The sequence below is a fragment of the Fulmarus glacialis genome, unplaced genomic scaffold (assembly GCF_000690835.1).
Source record: "Fulmarus glacialis isolate BGI_N327 unplaced genomic scaffold, ASM69083v1 scaffold24977, whole genome shotgun sequence".
Lineage (NCBI taxonomy): Eukaryota > Metazoa > Chordata > Aves > Procellariiformes > Procellariidae > Fulmarus > Fulmarus glacialis.
Genome location: NW_009224537.1, coordinates 24950 through 40644, shown reverse-complemented (window position 1 = coordinate 40644; position 15695 = coordinate 24950). Strand labels below are relative to the sequence as shown.

General features: G+C 41.2%; 1 protein-coding gene across 1 annotated transcript in view; it reads right to left on the bottom strand.

Moving 5' to 3' along the window:
* Nucleotides 1-15695, bottom strand: part of LOC104079961 (protein unc-13 homolog B) — an 84202-nt gene that overhangs the window by 52529 nt on the left and 15978 nt on the right. Inside the window, exons 7-12 of the mRNA XM_009582177.1 lie at nt 10649-10818; nt 9697-9812; nt 7673-7836; nt 5306-5456; nt 4225-4293; nt 1287-1376 (exon numbers count right to left, since the gene is read on the bottom strand). Coding sequence (XP_009580472.1) covers nt 1287-1376; nt 4225-4293; nt 5306-5456; nt 7673-7836; nt 9697-9812; nt 10649-10818 — 760 coding nt within the window. The remainder of the gene's footprint in view (nt 1-1286; nt 1377-4224; nt 4294-5305; nt 5457-7672; nt 7837-9696; nt 9813-10648; nt 10819-15695) is intronic.

The window sequence follows — 15695 nt, the reverse complement described above, 5'->3', positions numbered from 1 at the left end:
AGTGACAACACTTACATCCCCACAGGATCATTTGGAGCATAAAAGAGATTTTGAAGTGCCAAGGAAGATTCTTCAGAATAAATAAATCACGTGGCTTGATGTGTGTATAATCTGAGCCAAGCACACACAATTTCTGCTAAATTTATAGGATTTTGCTATGAAGCAGCGAGCAATCTTTCCAAACGTTGGAAGAACGTGCAACAGACTAGCGGAGCACATTACATCTTGCTAAAGTCTTGCTGAAGACCAAACACTTGCATGCCTTTAAATACAATAACTTTCTTTAACAACATCTTTCTTCACAAGCTTTACTGAATTTTAAAGCACACCAGAATCCTTAGGGACACGCCAACCAATTTGCCTTCTCCTCTTGCAACAACAGTTCTTCTCATTATTTCATGGTCAGGTTGCTTTAGAAAAACACTCCAGGGTTACTTTAAACTAAACAGATGTGCAGACATCACCCTGTGAATAAAACTACAACCTGAGACAATTTTGATGTTGTCACTACGTCTAAACTTTTCGGAGTATTTCTATAAAGCAAACTTTCAATACAGATATATTGTCTGAATGAACATTTTCAAAATAAAGTTCTAAAACATCATTTACCCTAGGGCTGAAGAGTAAAATTTTGAGCACTTCCTGAAATAGCTCAAATTAAAGACTTGCTTTGTTTTTGATAAGATAAAAATTACTAAGTGACACATGCTAACCTACAATAGTATGTTCAAAAAAGTTTAGAAACAAAAATCAGGAATTAAAAATAAACTCATTGCACATTGCTAGAACAATAAACTTAACTACAGAACCAGCACATTAGCATTCATAACAACGTTCTTGGATTTCTACTGAGAAATACTATCCCATTTTAGTATCTTACCCTCCAAGAAATAAATTCAAAAATATTTACTAGATAAAAGATGGTGAAGAGATGGTAGTGACTGATAAATGTTGTGAACAGTTTTATAGGAAAAGCTTCCTACTGTTATTAACAAAAGTAAATTATCTTCCTAAAATCAGACATTTTTCTTTTTTCCTCTTTTTTTTTTTTTTTTTTAATTATTTTGTGCCATATTTATGACTGAAGAACCCCAGGGAAAAAACAACTTTCATCTTCATGATGTAAAATACAGTGAAGTAAAGATAAAATGTGGATGTTTATTACAAGGTCAGCAGATGAATTTTTGTTAAGTGTCTAAAGCACAACGACACAAAACGACGACATGGTTTGAAAATGAGAAACCAACTCCTGTGGCAAAAACTCCCATCCCCACTCATAACACTACCTTCATCCTGAAAAAAGTGATGCTGGTCAGCAAATCCACAGTAGACTTCAGGTCCTGCAGACGCTCGCGGCTGCTGGCTGGGAAGTTATTCTGTCGACAAAAAAGGGAAATCCTGTTGGAAAGCACAGTCGGATCCATGCAAGGCTTCAAGCATGTGCTAAATAAGGAAAGTGTCTTGGAAACATTTCCTGCTCGAGAAGCTTGTACCAGTCAAAACAATGCTCAATAAATAAGGCCTTTTTGCTGCAGGAGCTTATCTGTTTGGTTAATTAAACAGCTTCCCATATGAATGTAAAGTTTGTGAATGCTAGGAGACTGACAACCCTCAGCAGCAAGAGATCTCTCCTTGGCTGTAGAAGGAGCAGGCAGTGAGGAACAGCCTTGCCACCGGCAGCCCTGGCCTCTTGCTTGAGGTTGCTTGTGCAGGCCCTTTCCTTTCTGCACTCACCGCTTGGTTTTTGGCTTCTCTTCTGAGACACCAAGAAGTGTGGTATATTAGCAACCTCTCCAGAGAAATAAACTGGACCGAGAAGGGAAAATGAGCACTGTTGCCTCTAAGAAGTCATTGTAATTACTCATTTCCCTGTAAGGTCCAATCTGCCAAGATAAGCATGTATCCTTCAGCGCCTCCTTCGCTCTAATGCATTTATTTTACATACTCTGCCCACCACCCTGCTGTCCATAGCCATAGCTTCCTCTTCCACTCTCTGGGTTCCACTGAAATTAGAAGTCTCATTGTCCCTTCCAGATATGACACATATGTGTGTGTGTATGTACGTATATATATGCATGTAAATGCATATGCTGAATGCAGCAAGCTTTGCTTCTTGCAAGAGACTGTTCCCTTTCTGACCTCAGGCACCGTGACCTTTCCTACATTCCCACTCCTGTGTCCTTTAACAGCGTTCATGTTCCTCAGCATGTTCTTACATTCAAGCTGCTGTGATTGGTTTTGCTGCAAGTAAAATAGCAAAGGCAACCCTCACTTGGATAGTCTCTTCATATTTGCACATTCAAAAATTATTAGAGACAAAGGTAAAAAGGGCAGAGGGGAACAAGTTTTCATTTATTACTGAGGACTTGAAGAAAAAGATGCTGTCTCTTGACAGCAATTGAGTATTGCTGCAGTTCAGCTAACCACTGCAAGCAATTTAATGCTCTTTACAGTCATTTGTAGATGCTCATTCCTAGACAACTCTCCTTTTAAAGTTAAGTTGTCCACACACGGACTCTCTGGCACTCAGGGTATTTACCAAAATCAAAGACTTCCATGGGTCAAGATTTAAACACAAACCATTGGATGAATGTTGGGGACTGAATGCATGTTCTTGATTAGGAATAATAATCAGGGAAAGATAACGTCATCTATTTTAAAATTCAACCTCCTCTATGCTTATGTCAGCTAGCAACCAACCAACAAAAAGAACAACTGACATGCATACAGAATAATTGCACTTGCTCACAAAACACTTTTCAAAATAATTATTCAGAGGGTGACTTGGAGCAACTCTTGAGAGGGCTCCACCTCTCCACTCCTCACCTGCCACCCTGCCCTGGAAGGAAGACACACTGGTTTGACACTTTCTTTTTCACAAATCCACACTGCTGGTTATTCATTGTTTTAAGTGCTTACAAATAGCTTATTAAATTAGGGGAAGGGGGAGGCTTAATCCGGGTAATTTAAGTTGTCAATTGACAGCTCCTGTCTTGAAAGCTGGAAACTAACACTTTTTTCTTCCAGAACTTAACCTGCCCTTCAGAGGTCTTAAAATAATTACTAAGAGCTCCCAAATTGCTTCAGCCATTTCTCTAAATACACTGCCAATGAGATACCATCGAAATTATTTAAACTACACAAATCTTTCCTCGTTCTTTCCTTAAGATCTTACTTTTTTGTCCGAAGTTTAGTTGCATCAGCCACCGGAAAGCACCTTTTATTGAAGATCCAGCAAACAAAAAAGGCATCACCACTACAGATTCCTATTGCCATGTGTTGATAATATTCCCTCTGCTCCTCAGTGGACCGGTGCTCTCTTTAGATCTTCTACATTACAAGTAGTGTACTTTTAGAATAGCTCTTTACACAATATTCCTTTTATCTTCTTTTGCACCTTGCGCCTTGTCCTTTTTGTTTGTCTTCCTAATGTAATTCTCCTCTCAGTCTGCTCATGTTTCCCTCCTCTGTATGTTTTACTGTGTTTCAGATAAATGCACTAACCAGAAAAGGATCTACTTTTAAATAAATAATCAAAGCTCACATTTTGCCACCATTTTTAGTTTTTTCAATGAATTAAAATAATTCCACTAATTAAAATAATACCACAAGGAATTAAAAAAAAAAAGCCAAGTCACATGATAAGACTGTGTTGACTCTGAAGTAGCAAAGAAAGAAACTAGAGGGTTTAAGAAGACTGATGCCAACATTTGAAACTCATCTCTTCCCAATATGCTGAAGGCCGGTGGGATCTCAACCTGAGAGCACATCTTGTAGATCCAGAGTCAGGGACAGTGATTTGAGTTTGCCAAACCTAAAATAAGTGACAACATGGCTGCAGGTCCTCTAAAAGATTTCTGTCTTACTAGGGGAGAACAAGTCTGTTTTCCCTTTGTAGATCATACCTGAGGTAGCTGATAACAATAATTCAAATTCACTAATCCAATCCAACTTGCATTTCTGGGAGACTATCAGAGATGAGCATAGTTCACAATCCTTAAATTATTTCAGAAGTCTTGAGAAAGTTATAACAGAAGAAAAAAACCATGGTTTAAGTTCTACCCACGAGGGAGACAAAATGGTGTATTCGACTCACAAGCCTGTCATGACAATTCAGTAAGACACAAACTACCCAAAAGGTTAGAAATGTAAGAGAAATCCAAATGATGTGTTTCCCCTCTGCCCACCAGAATGCCTGAAAGGATTCTGTTTATTCCCACTCACCCTGTACATTGAGAGATCAATCCGAAGTGAATTATGAAGCTGGTCCAGAAGCTTCACAAATCGTTCTTTCTGTGGAGCAGAAAACACCAATAAACATCACATATCATCACTGTCCGATCAATGTTCAAAGTAAGCGGAAGGATATCAGGGAATTAGTGTCAGATCTCAGGAGAGTGGGAGGAAGCAATATGGATGCATGGTATTGTGCAAACAGTATTGTCTTTCGATTCTTGGATTTACTCTCATACTGTAATTATTTCTGAAGACTGTGTAACATTAGAATTGTCAGAAAAATACTCCATTATCACTCTGAAGTAGAGGCAGAACAAAATCCCCTCTGATTTCTAGTCTGCAATTTACACCAAACTTATATTTAAGAGAAAATATGTATTCATTCAGAGATGAATAAAGGAACAGGCAGAAAAGGATCTAATTCAGAGCAATGACACAGCTCCAAGATCTTATGTATTAGTTCAGTGACAAGTATTACACACACAAGGCTTCTCGTGACTGTCTTGTCGAGGTCAGGTCTCTCCGCTGGATTCTGGTTTGGCATTGTGAACACCTCCTCAATCAATCTATAAATTTTCAGTCTGACGGGAAGCATGAGCTTTTCCAAATACATTTCCAGCATGCTCAACTCCACCACGTTACACGAAAAGTTTTTTAACCATTAGGGGGATAGACTTTTTTGTTTGGTTTGTTTTTTTTTTTTTTTTTACAGCAGTTGCCATTTTTAAAAGCGAAGTTCTGAAATTATCAGATCACACGGTATATTTTATCAACAGCATCACCATGCAGAGTTTAATATTATTTGCTCATTTCCATACCATCTGTGCTCCAGTGTAATGTGAACACGAAGAATAAACATCACAATGCATTACACTGATTAATATCTAAAATGTGTGATAATGACAACAAGAACACTGTTCTCTTTGTCTAGTCTAGAAGAGCTCCACAGTTTCCAACTCCTCACAGATTTAATGTTCCTTAAACAGAACAAGTTATTTATTGAAAGGCAGAAGCACCATAGGCAAATTACAGAAGTCCAATTGTAACATCACCAAACACACAAACATACCCCAAAATTGGAGGCTGCAAAGCGGTCCGAAGCAGACACATTTGTGGAGGCAGTGGTGTGTGCATAATAAGCATTGATATTGGCAAGTAAGGTGCTCATCACAGCTGGCACGCCTGGACACATGTATTTAGAGGAGAGACATGCAAAATGCCTGCAAAAGGACAGTTCTGTAAGTCATTCTGGTCTCTTTCGTGTAGCACAACTTGACTCTATCCCTTTAATAGCCCCCTTACTCTGGCTGGCACTATGAACAGATGAAAGTTATGTCTTCTCCCTTTCTGTAAATATCCAGCATCTCAGAGCTTTTTCAGAAAGATGCCATCTAGACAACAGATATGCTCAAAACAAGAGAAATCCCTTCACTACAGCCCTTTCCAGATCATAAAATAGCTTCTCAACTATTTGTTGCCAACAGCTTGTGACATAGGTGATACCCTGAGTCCTGATGCCAATTCCTCGAACCATGCCTGACACAAGGAAATCTATACAATTTGCTGCCACTTGAGGCAGCCACAGGTGACGGGAAGCAGCAACAATTGGAAAGCATTCAAGCACAGCGAGATCGTACACTAGTATTTCTGTGCTGCACTGATATGCGATTCCTCAGGGCTAACCCTTCCAGCCTGCAGGAAGCGTGCATGCTCATTTGCATTTTCCCATTTAATTGCTCTCATTAAAGCGCAAGGAACCCTCCTGCAGGAAATCTCAAAATTATGCCAGAAGCATCTGGGCTTGTGAATTGATTAAACAATCAAAGAAAATCTGTTAGACATAAGGGGGGAAAAAAATCAGAGCTTAAGAGGTCTGATATTGTGGGATATGGCAAGTAAAGTTCATTCCAACAGACAGGAGAGTTGGGCCATTTTTAAGCAGTCTTTTTTATACAGGAATCCTCACTGAGCTCCCAAACTAAATTTGGGAACAATTTTCTAAATGTAGCTTTCTCCCTAAGAGACTCATCACAGACATTAGCTTCTGTGCTAGTTAACCTACAAATGATTATAACCAAAAAAACTCCAGTGAGAGAATTTCCCAGGAATTCACAAGTCAATATTTCAGACAAACATGATACTGATGCCTGAGTATTAACTTGCTGGCTACATGATACCAGTGTACCAACTGGTCATTTAGGCACTTCATAAATATAGACAGACACATAAAATGTCTTTGTTTAGCTTGAAGAAGAGGCGTGAGGAGTGGGGATCTAATCAAGGTCTTGACTACTTAGCAGAGAGGGGAGGGTTAGTGAGAAGACTGAGTCAGGCCAAAATCCTTTTAGAGGGAAGACTAAAAGATAAGCAGCAATATGCAGCAGTTACAGCATAGGAAATTCAAAGTAGGATTTTCCAATTTGGATTTCAACCAGGAGTTTCTTCCCCAGAGTAAGACAGCCTGAGGACAGGAGCCCAGAGAGGTGGTGGATCTCCATCCTTGGAAATTTTCAACAAACTGAAAGAGGCCCTGAGCAGTCTAGTCCAACTTCCAAGTTAGCCCTGCTATAAGCAGGGATTAGACCTCTGGAGGTACCTTCCAATTCTTTTCCACTTTGGCTTAAATCAATATGCAGAAAAGGTGCTTGCAAGGTGACATAAGTACAGATCATAACTCATCCAAGGACCCAGACCCCAAAACTTTCAGCTTCTAACGTGAAAAAGTTCACTTTTGTCTGCTATATTTAATATTACATTTGAAATAAGAAATAAGCTAAGCACTACTAGTCTTTAAGAGGAAGAATGGCTAATCCAAATTCCAACTAAAAGTATAGAGACAAGGAAAATGCTCTTTGAAGATCAAGAACTGCATTAGCCTAGCTCCAAAGAGGACAAATCAGTGGCTCCATTGACTCAAACTATAAATGCCTTCCGCAGCACCTGGGAAATTAGTGACTTCAAAGGACTGTATCAATTGCCACAACAGACACGTAGGACAAACACTTTCACAAAACTTCATCCCTTCTCACATCATCAGAAATCTTCAGTGGGATCTTTGGGCAATGTCTTTTTAACAGAAGAGTGCTCAAATAGAGATTTTAGAGTCTCAAAACAGGAATGTCTCAGCTATCAATAAGAAAATACGGTCATTTACACTACCGAAGTTGGTGTAATTCCTTAGAATTAAAAGTGCTCACACAAACTGTTCAGATAGATGCTTAATTCCAGCACTTTGTCAGACATCAATTTCTAAACTTTGAGGAAACCAGTGATTCAGAGACAAGCACTCTCTTCCCGCTCACAGTAAGCCCCAAAAGGAGCAGCTGTCACTGCCAAGCCTTCCATTACCAACACATTTCATCTTCTAAATATTAACAGTCACATCAATTAGTTACACCGATTATCTGCGCTAAAGATCACACGAAATGCATCTTACGTCATGGCCTGGTATATTGATTCAATGCCGTAACGCATTGCAAATTCATCCACGATCTCTTGAGCTGTCTCATCAAAATACACCTTCCAGGCATCATCTCCTTTGGCATCAGGGATCTTCACCACCCCATTCCCTTGCACATCTGTGAGATGGTGAAAGAGATTCTGAAATACAGAAGAGGAATGAAATTATATGTGAGGCTGCTGAAGCCTCCAGGTGAGTTTCATGAAGAGCTTGGAACTGCTGAGAAGGCGCTAACACAAATTTCTTTGCTTTCCTCCCTCTTTCTTTCCCCCTATCCACTAGGTATTTTTCTGCTTTTACCTTTTTTTCTTCTTGAGTTCTCCTACCTGACTTTTTTGCATGAATACCTACAACTTTACCCAGCAGACACTGTGAATGATGCAGAGGAGTGCTTCAATGCAGTGAAACCACAGACTAATTAGTTTCCTGAAACCTACACATTTCTGTCCTCAGAATGAAACGCCTTAACATGGACAAGCTATTTAAACAAGCTGACATAATAGCTCTGTATCAGCTTTGTAATTATTTTTATACAGCAGAACAGTCCAAACAGATTTTTTTTTTCTGGAAAGGACATCCTTAAGATCACCCTTAATAACTAGACACTGGCATTATTATTCAACATAACCTTTCACTTTATCTAACACTGCAAAGGCTTTCAGTTACCATTGCTGTGCAGAAATTGCACATTCAGTTCAGTTTCTCAGTAATCCTCAAATTCATGTCACTTACAGATTCATCAGCCTTTCAAACAGCTGGCTCCCTGTAGTAAGGGACGCAAAAGTCTAATGATCTCATTAGGAGCTAGAGGACTCTGCTTTACACTACTGTTTTTCCCGATTAAATTATTCTAGGTGTAAATCATCTTCATTTTATGACACACAAATGAAAAAAGATGATACTTAAAAAGAGACATATTTGCAAAAAAGAGGGCAGCAAGCGATCATGCATGTTCAGAAGGAAAAAACGAAAACAGCTTACCAAACAGAAACCATCACTGAATTAAAAAACAATAAATATGTATTGAAGGACACAACACAGCCTACTAAAAGAAACCTACTGATATTTCTCTAAGCTTCATCCCTGTCTGTTCCCTGGTAAAGCCAGAAGACACCAAAGGGCTCATCTAGCCCAGTGTCTGGATAAATATGTTGTTCTTGTAGCTGAACATTCCTCTCTGTGATACATCTGTCCTCCTTTTCTAACCTGAATTTGCTTAAATCTCACTGGACCTCACTATATTCTTCTGTGTCAGGTGAAGGGGGTTCTGACGACTCTTTCTTATTCAGACACTTAGAGACTGACCCTGCCACCTGCCTTCTCTTGGATAGATAGACTGGGCGCCGTGCATCTCTCCGAGACAGAGTTTTCCCTTTAGCCCTTCTCACAAGTCATCTTTAGATTTCTCCCATTTTCTGCAGTACTGCCTGCCCAGCTTAGTCCACCCTGAGACAGGTCTGTACCCAGTAACCGCAGCTTATCTTCTGTTCCCCAAGAGCTGTTCATTGCTATACACCAGTGCAGCAGCACAGAAAAACTTGTAACACCAATATGTGCATCACGCAACAGCCGGAGTCAAAGCCCTCTCTAGAACAGAATTTACTCATAAAGCATTTTAGTATGCCTTCTCTGAAGAAAGACATAGGTACAGTACATGCTGAAAACATCACTCAAAGAAATTCGTAGGTTTCTTTACGTTAAACCCATGGGGGACTCTGAGTTGGACCAATGTGTCATCTCTGCCTGACAGCAGCACAGCTGTGACAGTGGGACAGACTGAACCAGCCAGCCCTCAGTGCGGGGGAGACAGCCTAAGGCCTTCTTTGCCTTCCTGACAAATGCAGGTCTGATGATTCAGCGTGTTTCCAGGACTGCAGAGCAGGGAAAAGAAAGCTTATTTAGGGCAAGGAGGAACATTTCAAGGAAATAAAGGGTCAGAAAATTGCTTCTTCAAGAGACAGAAGGGACATGGTGATGATTGAGCTGAACCCACTTCTTACCTCATGTAGGCAAGTGTACTGAATATGATATGGAGCCACCTTCTCCTCGCCTTTGATCTCCACGCTGATTTGCAGGCGAATTGCCCCAGACACTGCAGACTTATCTGTTCGCTTCTCTAGAAGGAAAAATCATCAGCAGTTACATGCATTTTTCATGTTCAGAGCACAGCCATCTTGGGGTAAAAACATTGGAAAAGAAACTGCTGGAAGCTCAGGCTGAGCTTGTGATCAGAGTCACCATGGAGAAAACTTCTGACTTTTTTCCTTCAAAACTTTGAAAGACTGACTGTAAGCCAGTCCTTCTGACAGCAAATGTGCTATAAGGCCCCTGGCCTTGGATTCAGTCAGCTGAACTACAACCACCAAGGACAGATCCCTTTTCTGAGAACAGGACTGACTGATGTGGAATTTGTTCCTGACTTCATCATAGTCCTGAGCTCCTGGGAATCGCTGCTTGTCACTATCAAGATTTTGGACCTCCTAGGATTATTACTATGCCTGTCAACTCAGCACCATCTGGTTATTTGCCAGTACTTTCTACAACGTTCTATTTTGGCCACTTGGGAAGGTCTCAACAAATTCCCAGCCCAGTGCACTGCACTTGGTCTTAGAGACTGGTAAAATGCTTGTGTCGGCAGAAAAAAGGGTACAGGACACGAAACGTGTTTCCAGCACAGGTGGAATCCAACCCTGCACCAAGCATTTATCCATTGTACTTTCCAATGCCTGACCAGGAAAACCCATCACTCTTCTGACATGTTCTACTCCTCCTTTTCATTTTAACTGGGATCAAAGCCTTGCAGCTGCTCCATAGCACCATCACATGACCCTTGAAATTATGTGGGGTTTGTTTTTTTTTTTTCCTTTCTTGCAAACTGCCCACATGCACCCAAGTGTTCTTCAATGTTCCCAAACTAACATGTGACGTTTTCAATCCCAAAGCCCTGCTCACCAAGGTTGTACCACACATCCATTTCTCCGCTCAGAGTACGGACTTCAATGATTGTCTGCCCCAGGAAATCATCCGACTCGCGTTTCAGTCTCTGCTTGACGCGAGACTTGATGTCATCATCTTCATCCCATACTCGTACCTTGATCCGGTCAGAAGAATTATGGCACTCACTGCAAACAAGACAAACATAATGTTGAAGAGCACACAATGCAGCCAACATTTATATGCTACATGTGTCATGCTCCTCTTGACCCACTTGTGCAACAGTAGAGGGATGCATAAGCAAAATGTAAACAAATGCCTATTTATTTAAAAGTGGAGTGTCTGATAGGAACTACACAACAACTTTTTGGTGCACTTTAAACGCTCCTGTGACGTGGTAGATACTGCACTTCAGATGCATGCTAAAGGACTGCCCGCCCTGACTGCAATCACCAACTTCAGACTTGCTAAGTGGCTGCAACTCTCCTGCTCGTCCTCAGTCTCAGCAGCAGCTCCCTAAACCTGGGAATTTTCTTCACTGCTGTTGCTTTTGCTGTGAAGCCCACAAAAGCCTGGCAACAGCTAGGCTGGTAAACTCAGCCTACACACCCCAAAAAAGCCAATGAGCATCTCACTGGTTTCTGATAGCTCTCCCCATCAATGATCATCTTCTCAGCTGTAGGCGTTAAAGGCTACTTGTCCTTATGCATTGCAGTATCTAGGATAGCATGGTCAAGACCTATGACAAACACCCTTCATACTTTTTAACTAATAGAAGCTAAATAGCTCAGATGGAGGTAGTTCTCTTGCTCCAAGATGGTCACAAAGCAGTAGTGTATTAATGTACAATACATTACAATCAGATGATACAAACACTGCCTGTGTGTGGGAGGAAAGGATGGGATACAGCAGTTACAAAGTTGGTATTTAATTACTAGAATTGATTCTGTCTGTTATTCACAGCTCACAGTAATACTTTGTGTCCTGGGCAGATCAGTAAAGACATTTCCATTAAAAAAAAGCAGTTTACTGTTTGTTGAATCGGCACCTTCCTTAATGCACAGGCAGAATTTGCAGCCTCCCCCTCTTTTTAAATGTTCAGATACCTTTTGTAGATACAAACAGGCTCCTGGATGTCAGAAGTGGGTAGAAGAACCTTATTACAAGAGCTCTGCTCATTTACAGGGCATGCAATCCAATAAAGCAATTTGAATGCTCATATGGGACCATGACAAGGGTGATTACTCACCATAAACACTACAAATGTCTGCCCTCAAGGAAATAAAACCTATGAAAACAGGCAACTTCTGCTGAAGGCCTGTTTTCCAACCTTTTTAACTTTAACATGCTGCATCTGTTGCTAAGCGACAGGGAGAAGGAAGAAATGGGTCAGAAGAAATCTGCTAAGCCTGGTCAATAAGATGTGGCAGTGACTGGTATTTCCATTCTCCCTATCAACAAATTATTTGGGCTTCTATTGCCACTATTGTGATTCAGGACTGCTTAACAGATGTCCATGCAGTTCCTACCAATTTTTCCAGCACAGAGGAATAGCAGGGAATTATATGGAGAAAGTTAGAGGCAATTCCAGGCAGCTCTGATCACAGGCAGAGAGCATCGTTGCTCCCTGCCTTTGCTGCGCAATTAAAGCTGTATTTAGAGTTCAGAAGAAAGAAGGTTCAATATTTCTCTCCTGCCTTTATTCTCCCCTTCCTCCTCCACTATTTCGAGGATGTCTTCCTTTAACAAAACCATGCAGCAAGCGTTCACAAGCAGGGAACGCTTGGACTGCTGCTCTTTATAGCTCTCAAATTTATCTGGGTGCATTGCTGTACCTACCAGCAACACAGCATAAGCATGTAAAAGAAATCCTCTGTTCCTGACATGGTGCACTAACATACATCCTGGCAGTACCGTAGAGGCTCAGTGTTCAGAAGTGCATGGCTGCCTAAAATTGCAGACTGGCACACAGTGCCATTTACAAAGCACCAGCAAGTTAGCTCCTGACTTCTTCAGACCTCACCTTCTGGCACGCCAGTTCTTTGTTAGGACCGCTTCGATCTTGTTTCTTTGTTATCAATGGTCAGAAACTGCTCTATCCTCTAGGAAAACATTCATTGTTTAGACCTAAATCTACCTTAGGCGGTACCACGTGCATCATTCCACACTCCTGAAGTGGCTATCATCCTTCACTCGGCTACAGCAGCATAACTCACTCCTAAGCGCTACAGGAAACTTTCCAGTAGCATTTACTGAAGCTTCTATTTTACCACACCTTTCTCTCTTGTTTTTAAGAGCCTGCTCAATTCGTGTTCCTTATGCTGCTCCCATGCCAGAGAGTGAGCCTTATCAGTCGCTCACAGCAGCTGAAAGCCTTGGGCTGGTGGCTTACCCGTAAAACATCACCATCTAAGCCTCTAGGAACCACAGTCTGCTTTCGGTGAAGCAAGACAGCTATGTCAACACCAGTTCACCCCTTCCAGAGAGCACCCTGAAAGAGACTGACGAATACTAGGGGACTTGGGCTTGTTAACTGCTAACAGGCTTTCTAACTCATGACACATAGCTTCCAATTTGAGAGAGCATCACGACTCCCTAAGACTGTGGCTAACAAGCTCTGCTGCTAGAAACTTTCCCCTTCATTAATACAGGAGCTGGTACATTTCTAAAGATGCCTGCCCCACTTCTTGCTACATTTTTGTGAAGCTTCATTTCACTCTGTGCACACATACATCGGTCCAGTCTCCCACAGCTGAGCTCCCACAGCTTTCCCAACAGGATGAAGAGAGAAGAAACACTCTGTGGCCCTATTGCAGGAAAAAAAAACTACCGAATGCTTTCAGGCCCATTTCACCGTGCGAGACTGGAAACCAGGTTCCCTTTGTACATGGCTCAGAAATTGTCTCTTTCTTTTATATCCATATTGTCCTGATGTTTGCAGTGGTGCCATTTTTATAAAGAACTTACTTTTACACTTCAAGCTACCAAATAAAGTAACGCTTTCAGGAAATGGCACACCAAATCTTTAAGAAAAATTAAAATCAAATAAATTGTGAATTTTTTTCCATGAAGTTTTTCTGCCTGAAGCCAGTGGTTGCAGGAGCAGTAGAAGTAGCTGAGCTTGGTTCTGCTGACTTGCTCTCTATCCCACTCTCTACCTACACTTCTTCTGCCACGTTCCCCTTTGGCCTTACCCAACCCCAAACCACCAGTTCCCCACACACATCCCCTGCGCTGCCAATACTCTGGCCTCTTCCCATGCCCAACTAGCAACTAGGCTGAGGGGAAGCACGCAAGCACACGAAGCTGTAGTTAATTCTGATCTGCGCACACAGTGGCATGCCCACACACATGCTAACTGGTATAGTGGTGGCTAAATAGAACAGGCAACTGCTGAATTCACATTATAGTGCCTCCCACAATGAAGTTAGTAATTTGTATCCTTCTAACTTAGCTGCAACTTCCACAAGAAAATTGTAGAAAGATTCTTAGTTCTGAGATCTCTGCCCATGTGTAAAGTTTGGCACAAATTGGCTCAGATGATGTCAGGAGTCTGGGATGGAGTATTGCATGTGCCTCATCTCCTCCGAAAAGTGGAGAGAAAGAAAAAGAAGTGTCTAAAAATGTCCGGAATACCACTTTTGAGCCAGTGATTCATACTTCGAAGCAAAAAACCCAATGACATTTGTGCTGAATTTGCTAATCATTTGCCACTTGTGCTAACAACATTTGCAGAACTGTTACTTAAACAGGAATGCTAAAGCCAAAGACATAAGCCTTGTTAAGTTGTGGCAACACTGGAAGTTTGCAAAAGTTCTGCTATTAAGAGATACAAAGGTGTACCTATAAAACTGTGTTTCCAGCAGTTCACAAAATTATCTCTACCCACAGTAAAGATCGTAAGTTTGAAACATGGAGAGCGCCAAATTGAAAACCTGTAACTTTCTAACCCCATTAGCTCATGGTGCTGAACCTACACTCATGAAGACAGTCTGGTAAATACCAGTAAGGGTGAGGGTCCATTTGTATGACATCTGCATGAACATTTCTTCCCAATCAATTTCTCATCTCAAGAAAGGTGTTATCAACACATTAACCCTGCAAGACACACCAAGCCTTCAGTTTCATTCCACTAATGCTGCAGTGATACCTAGACTGTGCATTGCTAAAACGCACTGTGTAGACTAGAGAGGTGAGACACCAACACGATGCTATCACTCAACATGCCCATTTTACATAAAGATGTTTCCTTAAATTATGTTGTCTTCTTGTATTTTCTGCCTGAAGAACAGGAGAGCCCAGGACTCCACTGTGCTTGGCAGCTCCCAGAGCAGAAGAAAGCCCCTGCCTTGTAGAGCTGACAGACTAACAAAGACAAAAAGCAACAAGTAGATGTAGCAAGAACAAACAATGGAAGTGAGGGAGCAGAGGCAGTAACAATATTTTGCAGATTTAAAAGCAGGTCAGTCAAGCCCAGAATTAAGTAGTTTTGTTGTGTTTTGATATTAAAAAAAAAAATTATTAAAAAAACCAAAGTGATTTTCTGGAAAATGAGAAAGGAAGGAGTAGTTGTAGCAACCAGTATGAGAAAGCCCAGTAAAGAGTTATAACAACATACACAGAGGGAGCAGGAAAAAAGTTGTCTATGGGAAATGGTCTGGCTGAAAAAACAGGAAGATTTGGATGTGGTTCAAATGAAGTGTCTTGACACGGCAGGGTCCAACTGGCGGCTCTGTTGTGACCAACCTCAGTGGGAATGGAAAGCAGAAAACTTCTCAGGACAGGTTAATTTTTAAACAATGCCAAGTCTCCTCTATTAGGGAGAAAAAAGGACAGTGGAGAAAACACAGAAGGCAAAATCAGAGTGGTAAGAGAATGAAGCCAAAATCCTTAGCAGCTTAGAAGTTAAGCATGGCAGCACAATAGTATGCCCTGAGATCCAGCTATTGCTGTCTAAGAACAAAGACATGAGTCTTCTGTTCTTACTAGCACAAAGCTGTTTTCTTAGGGGAACAAGTATAACCACTTTGCTGTTACCCAATGCTACAACACCGACCGACAAATT